The sequence below is a fragment of the Ranitomeya imitator genome, chromosome 5 (genome assembly GCF_032444005.1).
Source record: "Ranitomeya imitator isolate aRanImi1 chromosome 5, aRanImi1.pri, whole genome shotgun sequence".
NCBI lineage: Eukaryota > Metazoa > Chordata > Amphibia > Anura > Dendrobatidae > Ranitomeya > Ranitomeya imitator.
This window is the reverse complement of record NC_091286.1, coordinates 292,727,263-292,746,188: the sequence shown is the minus strand read 5'-3', so window position 1 is coordinate 292,746,188 and position 18,926 is coordinate 292,727,263. Positions and strand designations below refer to the sequence as shown.

Genomic DNA, 18,926 nt, shown 5'->3' with positions numbered 1-18,926 from the left:
GTGCACAAAAAAGTTCCTCTGTGCGTTGGCTCCGCCCAACGGAGAGCAATTTACCGACAGATCCAGTGCATGACAGATGAAATGGAAGGCCATCTGTTACAATCCGTCGCTAATAGAAGTCTATGAGAAAAAAATGGATCCAGCAGCACCATTTGCTGGATCCACTTTTTTCACAAAACGACGCATTGTGACGGAAAAAGAAAGACGGAAGTGTGAAAGAGGCCTAAAGTTCACATAGCCCTCTTAGAAACAATGTCTCTGTGAATTTAGGTTTGGCGCCAAACTCTCTCTATAGTCTGTGTGTACGCACCCACCGGGATCCCTAGGGTGGGGCCTGAGCTCAGGGCCGGCCGTTAACTGAACATAGAAGTGGGTATCTAATCGTCCGAACAACCATTTAGCTGGGAGACCGTGGAGTGGATCCTGGGCTTGTCACCTGGAGCGCAGTTTTTGCCTGACAGGCTAGCAGAAGGCCATTCACGTCACAGCTGAGGCTTTAGGTGGAATCTAACTCTGTATCCAACCATAGTCGTCTCCCCAAAGTGATTCTTCTTCTCTGACAGGAATCACCGGAACAGTTGCACCTTTCCTCAGTAATCTGACCAGCTCCTAGCACACTGCACACACCTGTTCTTCTTAACTCTCCTGTGCTCCTGTCACATTTGCCTCTTACAAACTGCACTCCAAGATGGCCGCCTGCAACACTCAGTCATCCTTCAGTTTTCCAACTGACGCTGTGGACTCCAATTGGTATTTCAATGTGCCAACTGACATACAGATGACAGTCTATGAATCTGCAAACCGCTGCCATCTAGTGGCTAAAACACGAATAACAGCTTTTATGTTTACACAAGTAATCATATCTACAAAAACGGCTTTAGAAGGGGTGTGGAGTGGGAATCTTCAACCACCCCCTCACAAGTCCCATAGACTTTAAATGAGAATGGGAATCCAATATGCTGTGGATTGGAACCCCTTCCTGCCCCATAATAGATATATCCGTCATAAAGTGGGCCAGGGGTTGTGGAGCTGTGCAGGAATACTGGAGAAAATCTGCAACATCAATTTGACCTTCACACCAATAAGTGGGTGAAGGTCAAGTGGAAATAATGGATTATACTGGAACCATACATACCGAGACTTTTTATGGGAAGTGTAAACTGGGGAAGAGATTCAGCACTCTGCCACTTTAGGTCAAGTCCTCCTTTGTTTGTTTTCCTATAATATTATAACCAGCAGCTCAATACAAACTGTATAACTACCTACTTATGGAGCTATTTCTTATGGATGGCACAAACAGAAAAAATATATCAATAAATTATGCACGTGATGCTACTTCTCCAATTCCGCAACTAGATGTGACCTCCCCAGCCTCTGGTTATTTGGAGCAAATGCTACCGTTGTAGGTTAGCCAATACTAGAAAGTCCAAATTTGCACCAAAATTTACATTTGGACTTTGCATTCAAAGCTGGGCTTGACAAGCTGTATACAGAACCTCAGTATCCCTAGTAGTGTGCATACACACAGTTATATGAAAAAGTGTGGGCACTTCTATTAATCTTAAGCTTAATGTTTTATAAAAGTTGTTTTTTTTTTGCAACAGCTATTTCAGTTTCATATATCTAATAACTGTTGGACACAGTAATGTTTCTGCCTTGAAATGAGGTTTATTGTACTAACAGAAAATGTGCCATCTGCATTCAAACAAAATTTGACAGGTGCATAAGTATGGGCACCCCACCAGAAAAGTGACATTAATATTTAGTAGATCCTCCTTTTGCAAAAATAACAGCCTCTAGTCGCTTCCTGTAGCTTTTAATGAGTTCCTGGATCCTGGATGAAGGTATTTTTGACCATTCCTCTTTACAAAACAATTCCAGTTCAGTTAAGTTTGATGGTCGCCGAGCATAGATAGCCCTCTTCAAATGATCCCACAGATGTTCAATGATATTCAGGTCTGGGGACTGGGAGGGCCATTCCAGAAGAGTGTAATTGTTCCTCTGCATGAATGCCTGAGTAGATTTGGAGCGGTGTTTTGGACCATTGTCTTGCTGAAAGTTCCATCCCCTGCGTAACTTCAACTTTGTCACTGATTCATAAACATTATTGTCAAGAATCTGCTGATACTGAGAGGAATCCATGCGTCCCTCAACTTTAGCAAGATTACCGGTGCCAGCATTGGCCACACAGCCCCAAAGCATGATGGAACCACCATCAAATTTTACTGTGGGTAGCAAGTGTTTTTCTTGGAATGCTGTGTTTTTTGGCCGCCATGCATAACGCCTTTTTGTAGGATCGAACAACTCAATCTTGGTTTTATCAGTCCACAGGAGCTTCACCAAATGTGCTTTTGCATACCTCAGCCGACTCTGTTTGTGGCGTGCTTGCAGAAACGGCTTCTTTTGCATCACTCTCCCATACAGCTTCTTCTTGTGCAAAGTGCGTTGTATAGTTGACCAATGCACAGTGACACCATCTGCAGCAAGTTGATGCTGCAGCTCTCTGGAGGTGGTCTGAGGATTGTCCTTGACTGATCTCACCATTCTTCTCTGCCTTTCTGATGTTTTTCTTGGCCTGCCACTTCTGGCCTGTACCTGTGTTCTTCCATTTCCTTACTATGTTCCTCACAGTGGAAATTGACAGGTTAAATCTCTGAGACAGCTTTTTGTATCCTTCCCCTGAACAACTATGTTGGATAATCTTTGTTTTTTTAGATCATTAGACAGTTGTTTTGAGGAGCCCACGATGCCACTCTTCAGAGGAGATTCAAACAGGAGAGCAACTTGCAAGTGGCCACTTTAAGTAGCTTTTCTCATGATTGCATACACCTGGCTATGAAGTTCAAAGCTCAATGAGGTTAGAAAACCAAAAAAAGTGCTTTAGTAAGTCAGTAAAAAGTAGGTAGGAGTATTTAAAACAAGAAAATGGTAAGGGTGCCCATACTTACGCACCTGTCAAATTTTGTTTATTACTATGTCCAACAGTTATTAGATATACAGTCATGGCCAAAAGTATTGACACCCCTGTTAGGTGCCACAGGTAAGTTACAGGTGCTGTTAATTACACAAATTAGAGAAGCATCACATGATTTTTCAAACAGTGCCAATACTTTTGTCCACCCCCTTTTTTATGTTTGGTGTGGAATTATATCCAATTTGGCTTTAGGACAATTCTTTTTGTGTTTTTTCATTTAAGACAAATAAAATGAAGATAATAATACCAAATAATTTGTGTTTGCAATCATTTTCAGGAAGAAACTGAGTATTATCTGACAATAATTTTGGCCATGACTGTATGAAACTGAAAAAGCTGTTGCAAAGAAAAACAATTTTTATAAAACATTAAGCTTAAGATTAATAGGGGTGCCCAAACTTTTTCATATAATTGCATAATCACGACCCACGTCAATTTTGAGATTTCTGAAGCCCTCGTTTTCACATGGAAAAGGATCGCCCCCACATACGGGCAATGGTGTACTCGGTACCGGGTCCTTCAGTTCCCTCAGCTGGGATGTCACGGTGGCCCGACCCGGACCGTGACCCTATGAGGGGCGCCCAATTAAAGGGTGTTAGAGTTTGTAGAAAACGGTAGTGTTCGTGACGCCACCTGTGGTATTCGGTCAGGATGACCGACGCTGCTTAGGGGTCCGCTGGGGTGATGGAATGGCAGCTAGATGGTATACCTTCCCACAGGTGAAGTATATCCCCAGGGCTTCCCAGGAGTGTAGATGGTGATGATGGATGGTGCAAGGCGCGGTGAATAATGAGGACACAATGGGTGCAGTCTCTTTACCTTTACTGAAGGCTTCAGCATCCACAGTCCAGGGTGCCGGATGACAGGGTAGGCAGAGTCCGGCCGGTCTGATGGCAATTCCAGAGTCCCCCTATCCAGGTGGAAATCAGTAGCCTTCCCCTTGCACACAGTAACGTAGTAGGTCCCTACGTGCATTAGCTCCCATAGGGTCCTCACTCTTGTTACTCTTCTCTCTGTCCCCCAGATGGATAGGACAAACCCGTATGACAGTGGTGGCCTGAGGCTATTTTATAGGGACCCTAGCGTCGCCCCTCCTCCGCGTTGCCATCTTGTCTGCTTAGGTTCTTAGGTCGGGCAGCCAACTTGGAATCGACTGTCCTGCCGGTCTCTGAAGTAAAGCGTAGAGTCTATTACTCCCTCGGTGTTCCGGCTACCGGATCTGCGCTCAGTGGGAGGCAGCCTGCTTCTAGCTGGTCTCCCACTGGTGTTTTACTCCTGTTGCTACAACTTCGGTGCTCACTCACTACGGCACACTTCCTTTCTTATCCTTCCTTAGGAGTCTGCTGCATGGGTTGCAGGCGCAGCTCCGTGTCCTTCTTTCCTCCCTGGGCCGAGCCCAGTCTGCTCCTCTCCTGCTGACTATCTCCTTCTCCCTCCAGTCAGCTTCTCCTTCTCCCTCCAACTCCAACTGACCTCACTTCCTAACCAAACCCCCCAGTTTTACCCAAGTGTGAGGAGTGGCCTAATAGATAGAACATTTAGCTCCCCCTGGTGGCCGGTGTGTGAAGTGTGGGTGTGGCTGTGATACCTGGCAGGGTGAACTCCTTCGGTGCCATCAGACGTAACATCGCTCCCCCTAGTGGAAGAACGACATTACTGCAACGACCAGGACTCTGGGGCGTTGCAGAAACATAAGAAGCACTGGAATGAAACTGAAAAGGCGAACATACAGATTAGATACTAGAAAAAAACTTTTTGACACTGAGGGTGATTAATGAGTGGAACAGGCTGCCACGAGAGGTGGTGAGTTCTCCGTCATTGGAAGTCTTCACCCAGAGGCTGGACAGACATCTGTCTGAGATTGTTTAGTAAGGCTACGTTCACATTAGCGTTTCGCTAATGTGCGTCGCTGTTGCGTCGGCGACGCAGCGGCGACGCGCCCCTATGTTTAACATGGGGGACGCGTGCGTTTTTTTGGTAGCGTTTTCCGACACGTGCGTCGTTTCCGACGCTAGCGTCGGACGCAAGAAAATGCAACAAGTTGCATTTTTTGTGCGTCCGATTTTCGTCAAAAAACGACGCACGCGTCGCAAAACGCAGCGTTTTGGCGTGCGTTTGCGCGCGTTTTTGGTGCGTCGTGCGTTGCGTCGCCGACGCACCGGCGCGCAACGCTAATGTGAACGTAGGCTAAATGCTGCATTGATCAGGGGGTTAGACATGATGACCCTGGAGGTCCCTTCTAACTTTATCATTCTATGATTCTATGAAATGTATGGAGAGAGCTGCATATACACGGCCTCCTTCCCATTTGTGAGAGCGCGCCGAGGCCCCATTCTCGAGAAAGATATGAGTCCCCTAAGTCGGACCTGGATGTATCAATCAATTATGGCATGTTCTATTGACATGGAATAAATGTCCCCGAAGAGATGAAATCTTTAAAGTCTCGTCTCTTGCAAAATGAGCCTTCATAGAAAAATCATTGTACATAAACTCAACTTTAAATCTATACACTAGACATTTTTTTTTATAATGTATGTATCTGCTGTACACAATTGATTGATTTTCCCTTTGTTTTGCTCTTATCTTAGATAATGAGTGAGGTTTATAGAATCTCATCAAGTGACAAAATACAGTTTCTGGAGAAGCAATTAGAATCTCAGTTATCAGAACTGAAGACAGAAATAGAAGAAAATGGAGTACTCCACGGTACCCCCTCTCGAGCCTACACGTAGGTTTAAAAATGAAATGCTGATAATAAGTACTGGAAATAGTATTGTTGCATTCTAATTTTGAGGGAATCTGTCACCGGGTTTTTCCTACCCCATCTGAGAGCGACATAATGCAGGGACTGGGACCCTGATGCCAGCGATGGATGACTTGCTGCTCTGCTTGCTGACATTTTGATAAAATCGCTGTTTTCTCTGCAGCAGAACTACCGCTTCTCTGAATGCTGAGTTCTGTATAACCCAACCACTGATTGGCTGCTTTCTGCCCAAGCATAGTGTATACAGAAAGCTGCCATTCATTGGTGGGGCAGGGTTATACAGAACTCATGAATATGGAGGACCACCTGTCAGCAGGTTTATTTGTCCTCTAGTGATAATCTACTGCTTAAAAACAGATATTATCAAAACTGCACTAAGCAGGCCAGTAAGTGACACATCTCTGGAATCAGGGTCTCTGCCTCTACATTATGCTGCTCTCAGATTAAATGACAAAAACCTGGTGACAGATTCCCTTTAAAGCTACAGTACATCTCTGAACACCATTTTCTGATTTATAATTCCATCATCCTCTGGTTCTATGTGACATTTCTTTTGGTCAAAAGCCATATGCAGTCATGCTTGGGAGTGTTAGCACATTTGTAATTGTGCCAGAAAATGAAGAATTTCTCCCAGAAAATTATTGTAATTACACATGTTTTGTTATACACATGTTTATTTACATGGTGTGTATTGGAACAACACAAAAAAGAGAAAAAAAGGTAAATTGGACATAATTTCACAGGAAACCCCCCAAAATGGCCCGGCTGCAATTGTTGGCACCTTTACAAAATTGTGGGTAAACAACTTTGTTTCAAGTCTGTGACTCTCATTCAAACTCACCTGCAGCAAGTAGCAGGTGTGAGCAATATTAAGATCACATTTGAAACCCGATTAAAAGAGAAGTTCACACAATCTTTGCATTTTGTGTCTGTGTGTGCCACACTAAGCATGGAGAACAGAAATAGGAGAAGAGAACTGTCTGAGGACTTGATAACCAAAATTGTTGATTAGAATCAACAGTCTTAAGATTACAAGTCCATCTCCAGAGATCTTGATTTTCCTTTTTCCACTGTACGCAATGTAATCAACAAGTTTACAACCCATGGCACTGTAGCTAAACTTCTTGGACGTGGATGGCAGAGAAAAATTGATGAAATGTTGCAATGCAGGATAGTCTGGATGGTGGATAAGCAGCCCCAATCAAGTTCCAAAGAAATTCAAGATATCCTGCAGGCTCAGGGTGCATCACTGTCAGCACAAACTATACATTGACATTTGAATGAAATGAAATGCTATGACAGGAGACCCAGGAGAACCCAGGAGGAACTGCAGTTTGGCAAAATGTTCGTGAGTAAACCAAAATCCTCCTGGTAAAGCATCTTGTGGACAAATGAAACTAAGATAGAGCTTTTTGGTAAAGTACATCAATCTGCTGTTTGCCAAAAATAGAATGAGGCCTACTAAGAAAAGAACACCGCACCTACAGTCAAATATGGTGGAGGTTCAAAGATGTTTTGGGGTTATTTTGCTTCTTGTGACACTGAGTGCCTTGACTGTGTGCAAGGCATCATGAAATCTGAAGATTACCAAAGGATTACAGGTCGTAATGTAGTGCAGAGTGTGAGAAAACAGGATTTGAGTCCTAGATCATGGGTCTTCCAGCAGGACAAAGACCTCAAACATACTTCAGACGCACCCAGAAATTGATGGAAACAAATCACTGGAGAGTTCTGAAGTGGCTAGCAATGAGTCCAGATCTAAATCGCATTGAACACCTGTGGAGAGATCTCATCATTGTTGTTGGGAGAAGGCACCCTTCAAATATGAGAGACCTTGAGCAGTTTGCAAACGAAGAGTTGCCCAAAATTCCAGTTGAGAGGTGTGAAAAGCTTGTTGATGGTTATAAGAAGCGATTGATTGCAGTTATTTATTCTAAAGGGTGTGGAACCAAATATTAAGTTGAGAGTGCCAACAATTTTGCCCGTGCCATTTTGGGGGTTTTGTGTCAAATTAGGTCTAATTTGCCTTTTTTCTCAGTTTTTTATTGTAATGTTCCAATAGACACAAAGGAAATAAACATGTGTATAACAAAACGTGTAATTACAATAATTTTCTGGGAGAAGTACGGTACTTCATTTCTGAAACAATTTCATGGGCGCCAACACTTTCGGCTATGACTGTATATGCTTCTGCCGGTTGTTGTTGGAAATAGTCAACAGTCTTGATGATAGACACTTCACTAGCAGTTCGTGCAACTTCTACAATTTAGTGAGATAGTTACTTTTTTCCCATATCAGATGTGTTATACACTGCCATTTTGCCTACTACAAGCAGGGCTGCCACTAGGAATTTCAGGGCCCCATACTGTAAAAATTTTAGGGCCCCCTTGAAACTCCACCCAGGCTCCACCCCAGTTCCACCTCCACCCCAGCTCCGCCTCCACCCCTCGAACCTTCCACAGTCCCACCGCCGTCTCTTGGAAAAACTCCACTCCTGCATCACGTCCTCATAAATCATACATTAACACCAGTTTCAATATATCATCATCAGCTTTTGTTTTGACCAAATCATTTTTTAATCCACCACCACGACAAGGTAGACTCTTTTGGCCAGGCTCTACTCTACTCTATCCTATTAAACACTTGTTAACATACCCAATTTTTTTTTTTGTGCAAATTCTCACTGTGCGCTGAGGATTCGCCAGTCACGTGGCTGCAAGGTTGTGAAATGCGGACTCCCGGATAGAATCTGACTAGAGGAACCATTGGTGAATATTGATCTGCACTTGGACCACAGTGCATGTACCGGCCGTGGGTCTCCTGACCTGGACTCAGCAGCCTCACAGCATGGAGATCGGCGCCCAGTCCATGCACTGCTGTGCGAGTGCATACCAATTTTCTCCTTTCAATAATTACACTGCTATAATAATAAAGACGTTTCCCAATCATATATACTCACTTGCATTAATCAATCTCCCCTCCCCTTCCAACCTCCAGCCAAAACTTATAAGCTACCCGATGATCCTGAGAGCTGCTGCCTGATGTTGTAATTGGGCATTTGGTTTTTCAGCAGGTCAGGATCATCCAGTAGCTTATACATTCTGGAAGGGGAAAGGGGATGGAAAGATTGTATCATACAATCACTTACTGAAATTGTGGACAAATTAATACATGGACTTAAATTACTCACACGGCCAGTGGTACTGCCGCGCCCGTCACCCAGTCAAGAAGAATCTAATGGTCATCTCGGCCTGCCCACCGCTGCCGCCTCAGCCTGCCCACCAAATAAATGTAAACAGTGTATATTACTGCATATATATTTACCGAATATACACTGCTAACAAATATCTTTATTGGTATTTATTAAAAACCTATAAATTCAAGCACATAAATACACCTCAAAACATGAGAACTCAAAGTGATAATATAAAAAAAATCAAGTAGTCAAAAGTAAAGCGCGGTCACCACTTTTATTTTACTCAATGTTATAGCACCATTAATTCCACAACTCTTTACATTTGTCAACTATTCTTGTTCCTACCTGTTTGTAGAGGTTGGCACCCTCTTGAAACGCAATTGTCACTCCACTCAGCAGCCTCCCCTCAATAGCCTCCCCTCATTCCACTCAGCAGCCTCCCCTCACTTCATTCAGCAGCCTCCCCTCAATAGTCTCCCCTCACTCCACTCAGCAGCCTCCCCTCACTCCATTCAGCAGTTTCCCCTCAATAGCCTCCCCTCAATAGCCTCCCCTCACTCGACTCAGCAGCCTCCCCTCACTCCACTCAGCAGCCTCCCCTCACTCCACTCACCAGCCTCCCCACACTCCACTGAACAGCCTCCCCTCACTCCACTCAGCAGCCTCCCCTCAATAGCCTCCCCTCACTCTACTCAGCAGCCTCCCCTCGCTCCACTCAGCAGCCTCCCCTCAATAGTCTCCCCTCACTCCACTTAGCAGCCTCCCCTCAATAGCCTCCCCTCACTCCACTCAGCAGCCTCCCCTCACTCCATTCAGCAGCCTCCCCTCACTCCATTCAGCAGTTTCCCCTCAATAGCCTCCCCTCACTCCACTCAGCAGCCTCCCCTCACTACACTCAGCAGCCTCCCCTCAATAGCCTCCCCTCACTCCACTCAGCAGCCTCCCCTCACTCCACTCAGCAGCCTCCCCTCACTCCTCCACTGAACAGCCTCCCCTCACTCCACTTAGCAAACTCCCCTCGATAGCCTCCCCTCACTCCACTCAGCAGTCTCCCCTCAATAGCCTCCCCTCACTCCACTCAGCAGCCTGCCCTAAATAGCCTCCCCTCACTCCACCCAGCCACCTCCCCTCACTCCATTCAGAAGTCTCCCCTCAATAGCCTCCCCTCACTCCATTCAGAAACCTCCCCTCAGTAGCCTTCCCCTGTGGGATGCAGGTCCCCAATCCTCTCACTAGGACTTCCCTGGGCCCAGTGGGAGGCAGACCCCCAGTCCCCTCCTCACTAGCTTCCCTCTGGGCCCTGTGGGATGCAGACCCCCAGTTCCCTCCACACTAGCCTCTCCCTGGGCCCTGTGGGACGCAAACTCCCAGTCCCCACTTGCCTCCCCTCATTAGCAACCCGCTGCCAGAAGCAGCACAGAGCCACCCGCAGTCTCTCACCAGACGTACTGTCCTCACTTTCCTCAGACACTGCCCGCCACCTCAGCCAGCTTGCCGACAATACTTGTGGTACGCCACACGCTGCTCTGAGGAAGTGCATGCAGTGTGTTATATGATCTCAGACACAGGACCATGATGCACCTGGGCTGGCTGCAGCTTAAAGGTACAATGCCCATTTCCTTCCGCCGGATGCATTGACAACACTGTAGGTGTATCTTTAAATCACCACAGTGTTGTTGTGCATCTGGCATGTGGGGGCCCTGAACAAAATGTCCCTGGGGCCCAATGAGCAGAGGCAAAGAAAGGGGGGCCCGCCTGGAGCAGGCTGCCAGCGTGTTCGGGCCCCCCTTTTTGATTCTGCTCACCTGGCCACATACAGTAGTGAGGGCAGTGATGCCCTGATGGCAGCCCTGACTACAAGAGTATAAGGGAGTGTTCACATGCTGTGCTTATGTCACACATTTTTCAAGGGTAAAAAATGCTGCACTTTAGGCTATGTGCCCATGCTGCAGAATAGAAGTAGAACTGCACAGTCAACACTTGCTGCCGTGTTATTGGGGTTCAGTAACGTCAGCTGATCCCCTGCTGTGTATCTGGCAATTTCTCCTGCTTTCTCCACATTCACACTACTACAGATTTTAAACTTGCTCCAATTAGGCCTCTGCCTCAACTCCGTTTATAGTATTGGCCCTGGGCTCCAACACCGCCAGTTGCTGCTCAGAAGTGCCCTCTGCACAGTCAACACTTGCTGCCGTGTTATTGGGGTTCAGTAACGTCAGCTGAACCCCTGCTGTGTATCCGGCAATTTCTCGTGCTCCGTCCACACTCACTCTACTACAGATTTTAAACTTGCTCCAATTAGGCCTCTGCCTCCACTCCGTTTGTAGTATTGACCCTGGGCTCCAACACCGCCAGTTGCTGCTTAGAAATGCCACCTGCACAGTCAACACTTGCTGCCGTGTTATTGGGGTTCAGTAACGTCAGCTGATCCCCTGCTGTGGATCCGGCAATTTCTCCTGCTCCCTCCACATTCACACTACTGCAGATATTAAACTTGCTCAAATTAGGCCTCCCTTCACTCTGTTTCTCCTGTAATCCCTGGGCTCCAACCCTGCCAGTTGGTGCTCAGACGTGCCATCTGCACAGTCAACACCTGCTCCTGTGTTATTGGGGTTCAGTAACGTCAGCTGATCCTCAGCTGTGTGTCCGGCAATTTCTCCTGCTCTGTCCACATTCACACTACTACTGATTTTAAACTTGCTCCAATTAGGCCTCTGCCTACACTCTGTTTCTCCTGTAATCCCTGGGCTCCAACACCGCCAGTTGCCGCTCAGACGTGCCATCTGCACAGTCAACACCTGCTCCTGTGTTATTGGGGTTCAGTAACGTCAGCTGATCCTCAGCTGTGTGTGCGGCAATTTCTCCTGCTCCCTCCACATTCACACTAGTACAGATATTAAACTTGCTCCAATTAGGCCTCTGGCTCCACTCTGTTTATAGTATTTACCCTGGGTTCCAGCACCGCCAGCTGTTTCCCAGCAGTGTCTTTGGCACGGGTACTCCCTCCTGCCCAGCCTGGTTCCAGCACGCCAGCTGTTTCCGGGTAGTGTCAAGGTCACTTTGCTTCCAATACGTTGTCCTGTCGTGTTGCGGTTGGGTTAGCCGACTATGGTGCCTGCAGTTTAGGTGCTTCCTATGTGGGCTGCGGGATCTGGCAATCAAGGCTGGTTCCGTAGTGTCAATAGGACAAGCTCCCCCTGTAGGACTGTGGGTTTCGGTAACTGCGGCCGGCTCGCGGCCTTGCTACTTTTTTTTTCATGTGGACCTTCTGCTGCCTATCTGAGTTCCAGCACCATTAGCTGGTTCTTTGGAAGTCAATCTTGATTAGGTCCCCCTGGGTTCCAGTACCGTCAGCTGGATCCAGGCAGAGCCTTTGGCTTAGGTGCCTCCTTCTCGGTATTTGAGTTCCACCAACGTCTGCTGGTCCTTGTTAGTGCTTTCTGGCACGGGTACCTCCTGCTTCGTAACCGGGTTCCAGTACCGTCAGCTGGTCCTCGGTAGTTCCATTGGCTCTTGTACCTTCTGCTACCCATCCTGGTTCCAGTACCGTCAGCTGGTTCCAGGCAGAGGCTTTGGCTTAGGTGCCTCCTTCTCGGTATCTGAGTTCCACCAACGTCTGGTGGTCCTTGGTAGTGCTTTCTGGCACGGGTACCTCCTGCTTACTAACCGGGTTCCAGTAACGTCAGCTGGTCCTCGGTTGTTCCATTGGCTCTTGTACCTTTGGCTAGCCATCCAGGTTCCTGTACCGTCAGCTGGTTCTCGGCAGGGTCTTTTGCTCTTGTACCTTCTGCTACATTTCCAAGTTCAAGACCCTAAAGATGACGACCCTGAAGACCGAGAAGCAGAAGAACAAGAAGCTGCAGAACAAAAAGCAGAAGAACATTAAGCATAAGACTATAAATCAGAGCAAAAGATATTATCTAAATGATAAGCAGAAGAAGACTAAGCAGTGTATGGGGGTGAGTCCGTTCCTCCTCGTGGTGCCCCTGGAAAAAACCTGCTGCTGCAGGCCAAACTGAATGCGGACAAATCCTGTTGTAAATCTTTTGTGACAGGCAGAACAGAAGGTGTAATCTTCAAACTTTTATAGATAACAACTACAGGAAGGCCTGTCACAAATACGAATATGATGAATAAGAAGAAGACTATGAAGAAGATGAAGAAGTTGATTATGAAGAATAATAGTTGAATAAAAAGAACATGAAAAATGTAAAAAATAGAATAATAGGGAGAAGGTGAAGAAGAAGAAGATGAATAAGGTGAAGAAGAAGTTGATGGAAAAGATGCTGCTGCTGAGGATGATAAAGGAGAAAGTGTGCGAGTAAAAAAGAAGGTGAAGAGCATGGAAGTAGTGAAACATAAATATCTGACAAAATATAAAAACGCTTAACATAGTCAATATCTTTGTAACTCCGAACGTCTTAAAAAAAAATGAATTCCTGCTATTCCATTTGATTGGGCTATACCCCTTTAATGTCTCCTCCACCTCCCCCAATACATTCTACATTAGTCTTAGTTGTTTTTCTTCATGTAGAATTAACCTACAAGGAAAGAAAGGGTTTATTTTCATTCCGATATTTGTGTCCCATTGACTTGAATTGGTTTCCGGTATCGGTATCGGCGATATCCGATATTTTTTGGATATCGGCCGATCCAGTCCGATCCTGATATTTCCCGATATCGGAAGGTATCGCTCAACACTAGTTATGACCCCTCATCAAGACGAACAGCGTCTTGATGAATCGGGCCCATAATGTTTGTCCGTCTGCAGGATTTTCTGCATACATCAGAAACTACCAGTCTTCTAGTAAGGTCATGTTCACACCTTCAGTATTTGGTTAACATTTTACATCAGTATTTGTTTGCCAAAACCAGGAGTGGGTGATAAATACAGAACTGGTGACGTGTTTCTATTATACTTTTCCTCTGATTGTTCCACTCCTGGTTTTGGCTTACAGATACTGATGGAGAATACTGACCACATAATGATAGTGTGACCGTAGCCGAATACTGACGAAAACTCAATGGATAATTTCCTGCTGATCGCTTCCATTTTTGGCTGACGACCTACTAATGCATGTGAATTAGCCAAAGGGGAGAGTCATACTGCAGACATGGCCAGCTACAGTCAGTTGCCTTACCACCAGGCCCCAGTTTGTTAGAACAAAGGAATGGATGATCTTGATTTTTCAGTTTAATTTTTTTCTTTTATTAATATTAAGCGCTCCTTTATGTCTCTTTGAGAACTAGAACTACATAAACAAAATGCCCTATTGAATTACAATGGTTTCCAGATATTCCTAGTTGTTACAGTCATAGACCTTTATTGCTTACTACTTTTTAAGCATATGTACTTGTCATTATCAATATGTTTAAGAAATGTTTACTGATTCAAATTCTAGCTCTGTGCCGATCCCAAAGGATATTGCATACTACAGGAATGAAAGAGAAATGATCCTGAAAAGAGGCTTACAGGTAAAACGTACACCTACAGAACCACAGAATATTGAAAGGGACTTTGCTTTTAACAATGGGTCCTAAGGCTAGGGTCACACCAACGTATATTCTCTTATACAATAGGATCGGGCTGCTGAATATGATAATCACTAGTGATGAGCGAATATACTCGTTACTCGAGATTTCCCTAGCACGCTCGGGGGTCCTCCGAGTATTTTTTTAGTGCTCGGAGATTTCATTTTTTTTGCCGCAGCTGAATGATTTACATCTGTTAGCCAGCTTGATAACACGTGGGGATTCCCTAGCAACCAGGCAACCCCCACATGTACTTATGCTGGCTAACAGATGTAAATCATTCAGCTGCGGCAAGAAAAACTAAAACTCTGAGCACTAAAAAATACTTGGAGGACCCCCGAGCATGCTCGAGAAATCTCAAGTAACGAGTATATTCGCTCATCACTAATAATCACACTCTGATCACAGTTTGATAAGAGTGTGATACAATTTCCAATTTCTCCATCTTCTCCATTCTGTCAGTCAGTAAAAACTGGACTGCACTCAGATGTCATCCGAGTGCAATCCAATGGTTTCCATGGACTCATTCACTTGTACAGCTGAGTGCGATCTGAATATTGGATCAAACTCAGGCATGCAGCGATTTTTTTTTTTTCCTCGGCCCCATAGCATAACATTGGTCAGAGTGCGATTCGATGGTTTGTCAGATCACACTCGGACTGAAAATGCAGGCACGTGCACGAGCTTTTAGGAGACGGCATTAGCAGATACTAGCAGATACTTGGCCACAACCATTGAAAATTCATTGTAAAGCGTTTTAACATGGCAGCTCCCTAAGCTGTGTAGTGAGTATTTTCCGGCACTGCATTTTCCTACTCAGATCACATTTACTTCAGTGGGGGCTGATTGGCTGCAGTGGTCATGCACTTTCTTTGCCAGAAAAGATGGCAAAGAGACTGTCCTTTACAGAGGAACATCAGGAGATAAGTAGGTTGATGAAAACAAGCCCTTTAATATCTGCTGTGCCGCCCAGGTATTTTAGCCAATAGGATGTACAGCGAGCTTTACTAGCTATATCTGATCTGTCATGCACTTAGCTTAGCATACATGACTCAGTGAAACGTCTGGTCACCTCTTATCATATAAGGATTTTTCTGTATATTTTCCAAGTGTTAAAGGGAACCCGTCAGAAAATGTAAACCTCCTCGGGCCATAAATATGATGGTGCAGCCCTTTAAAATATAACCCAATCAATCCATTTATGACCCCCCCCAAGCAGTGCTGCAGCAGCAAGAACTCACATTTTGAAGCCTTATCTGGAAGTGCATTATATATACAGTGGGGCAAAAAAGTATTTAGTCAGTCAGCAATAGTGCAAGTTCCACCACTTATAAAGATGAGAGGCGTCTGTAATTTACATCATAGGTAGACCTCAACTATGGGAGACAAACTGAGAAAAAAAAATCCAGAAAATCACATTGTCTGTTTTTTTAACATTTTATTTGCATATTATGGTGGAAAATAAGTATTTGGTCAGAAACAAACAATCAAGATTTCTGGCTCTCACAGACCTGTAACTTCTTCTTTAAGAGTCTCCTCTTTCCTCCACTCATTACCTGTAGTAATGGCACCTGTTTAAACTTGTTATCAGTATAAAAAGACACCTGTGCACACCCTCAAACAGTCTGACTCCAAACTCCACTATGGTGAAGACCAAAGAGCTGGCAAAGGACACCAGAAACAAAATTGTAGCCCTGCACCAGGCTGGGAAGACTGAATCTGCAATAGCCAACCAGCTTGGAGTGAAGAAATCAACAGTGGGAGCAATAATTAGAAAATGGAAGACATACAAGACCACTGATAATCTCCCTCGATCTGGGGCTCCACGCAAAATCCCACCCCGTGGGGTCAGAATGATCACAAGAACGGTGAGCAAAAATCCCAGAACCACGCGGGGGGACCTAGTGAATGAACTGCAGAGAGCTGGGACCAATGTAACAAGGCCTACCATAAGTAACACACTACGCCACCATAGACTCAGATCCTGCAGTGCCAGACGTGTCCCACTGCTTAAGCCAGTACATGTCCGGGCCCGTCTGAAGTTTGCTAGAGAGCATTTGGATGATCCAGAGGAGTTTTGGGAGAATGTCCTATGGTCTGATGAAACCAAACTGGAACTGTTTGGTAGAAACACAACTTGTCGTGTTTGGAGGAAAAAGAATACTGAGTTGCATCCATCAAACACCATACCTACTGTAAAGCATGGTGGTGGAAACATCATGCTTTGGGGCTGTTTCTCTGCAAAGGGGCCAGGACGACTGTTCCGGGTACATGAAAGAATGAATGGAGCCATGTATCGTGAGATTTTGAGTGCAAACCTCCTTCCATCAGCAAGGGCATTGAAGATGAAACGTGGCTGGGTCTTTCAACATGACAATCATCCAAAGCACACCGCCAGGGCAACGAAGGAGTGGCTTCGTAAGAAGCATTTCAAGGTCCTGGAGTGGCCTAGCCAGTCTCCAGATCTCAACCCTATAGAAAACCTTTGGAGGGAGTTGAAAGTCCGTGTTGCCAAGCGAAAAGCCAAAAACATCACTGCTCTAGAGGAGATCTGCATGGAGGAATGGGCCAACATACCAACAACAGTGTGTGGCAACCTTGTGAAGACTTACAGAAAACGTTTGACCTCTGTCATTGCCAACAAAGGATATATTACAAAGTATTGAGATGAAATTTTGTTTCTGACCAAATACTTATTTACTACCATAATATGCAAATAAAATGTTAAAAAAACAGACAATGTGATTTTCTGGATTTTTTTTTCTCAGTTTGTCTCCCATAGTTGAGGTCTACCTATGATGTAAATTACAGACGTCTCTCATCTTTTTAAGTGGTGGAACTTGCACTATTGCTGACTGACTAAATACTTTTTTGCCCCACTGTATAAGGGAGCCGGGGGGACAGTCATAAATACCCAGAATTCAAATAAGATCCAATGTATTTCCTACATAGAAGGACTCTCCCCGGCTGATTGACAGGTCGGTGGTCAAGTACCAGAGCAAAGGACCTGTCAATCAGGCAGGGGAGGGTCCAGCTTTGTAGGAAACACAGAGTGACACTGCGAAGCTAGGACTGCATCATCACGCCCCAATGCACTTCCAGATATAGCTTCAAAATGTGATTCCTTACTGCTGCAGCACTGCTTGGGGGTCATAAAGGGATCGATTTGATTATCTTTCAAAGGGCTACACAGTCATATAAATGATTTGGTGGGGGTTACCGTTTCTGTCAGTTTCATTTTAAGTCGTCATAACAGGTTGCCATTCTTTTATTGATTTTCATAAAGTGGACAATGGTGATATCTCGATAGTTCACTTTCTGACTCTCCACATCACATACTATTTGTATTAAGGTTACATCGGGGGACACTGGACTGGAGTCACTGAATGCAGCTCCCACCATTCTCCTTACGTATTTCAATGCTTCAGTAGTGGTTTTATTGCGGCAATTCTGATTCATAAAGTCACTTGAAAATGGTGGATTTTGAGGTTCTTCTGCTAAATGTATGTGGCCTCTAATCTGTGATGTGTAAGGGTATCTGCAGACAGGGAGCTCTGGGCCGCGGTCCATGTGCTGATGCTCATCATACTGTTTTATAGTCTTCTCTCTATTCACATTATACAGTGTTCATACAAATGTGTAAATCAATATACTGTATATAGCTGGAAAAGGCTACGTTTTTTCACTTATTAAACTGTTTACTTGGACCGGAGGTGGCAGGAGCAAAACCGATTACTGTTCAAGCTGATGTCATGCAGCGAGAGCTGGAGACCTGTCTAACAAGAGAATACACTGCGGATAATCTGCCTCTGCTATTACATCAGGTGAACATTTCTTCTGATATCATTGATACAATAGGTTACTTGAAAGGAAATCAGGTTTTTGCTGTGTATTCTGAAAGCAGTATAGTGTAGGAGCTGAGACCCTGAGTCCAGTGATATGTCACTTACTGGGCTAAGTGTTTCGATTTCTATTAATGCAGTGTTTAATCAGCAGGAGATTATCACTACCTGACTTGCTTCCTCCTGCTTGCTAGTCCAACCACACACCAGAACTGATTAGCAGCTCTCTGTCAATATACAGTGTACAGAGAAAGCCACCAATCAGTGGTGTGGTTATATTGGGCTCTACATTCTGAGCACTGCTAGATCTGCAGCAGAAAAACTGGGACTCTGTCACAACTTCTGTTCCCGTAAAATAAGTGAGACATCGCTAGAATTGGGGTCTCAGCTCCTTCATCATGCTGCTATACATAGCTAGAGATGATGCTATATAATAAGGGACGGCACCATACATAGCTAAAAATATAAAGTGATAACCTAGCTCTGTCTCCCATTAACTATAATTTCCAGTGCCCAATTAATATAAATTAATCAATGTCTTACTCCCATCCCAACCCTCCACCAGCCCCCTCTCATCGGCCTTTCCCCAGTGTATTGCTCTCTCTAGTGTATCGCCTC

The 18,926-nt window shown here is 45.0% G+C and overlaps 1 protein-coding gene across 1 annotated transcript in view; it reads left to right on the top strand.

Annotated features, from left to right (window-relative positions):
* Positions 1 to 18,926, top strand: part of LOC138637737 (uncharacterized) — a 383,106-nt gene that overhangs the window by 8,996 nt on the left and 355,184 nt on the right. Inside the window, exons 2-4 of the mRNA XM_069726649.1 lie at positions 5,563 to 5,702; positions 14,337 to 14,409; positions 18,180 to 18,290. Of these exons, the coding sequence (XP_069582750.1) occupies positions 5,566 to 5,702; positions 14,337 to 14,409; positions 18,180 to 18,290 (321 nt within the window). The 5' untranslated portion in view covers positions 5,563 to 5,565. The remainder of the gene's footprint in view (positions 1 to 5,562; positions 5,703 to 14,336; positions 14,410 to 18,179; positions 18,291 to 18,926) is intronic.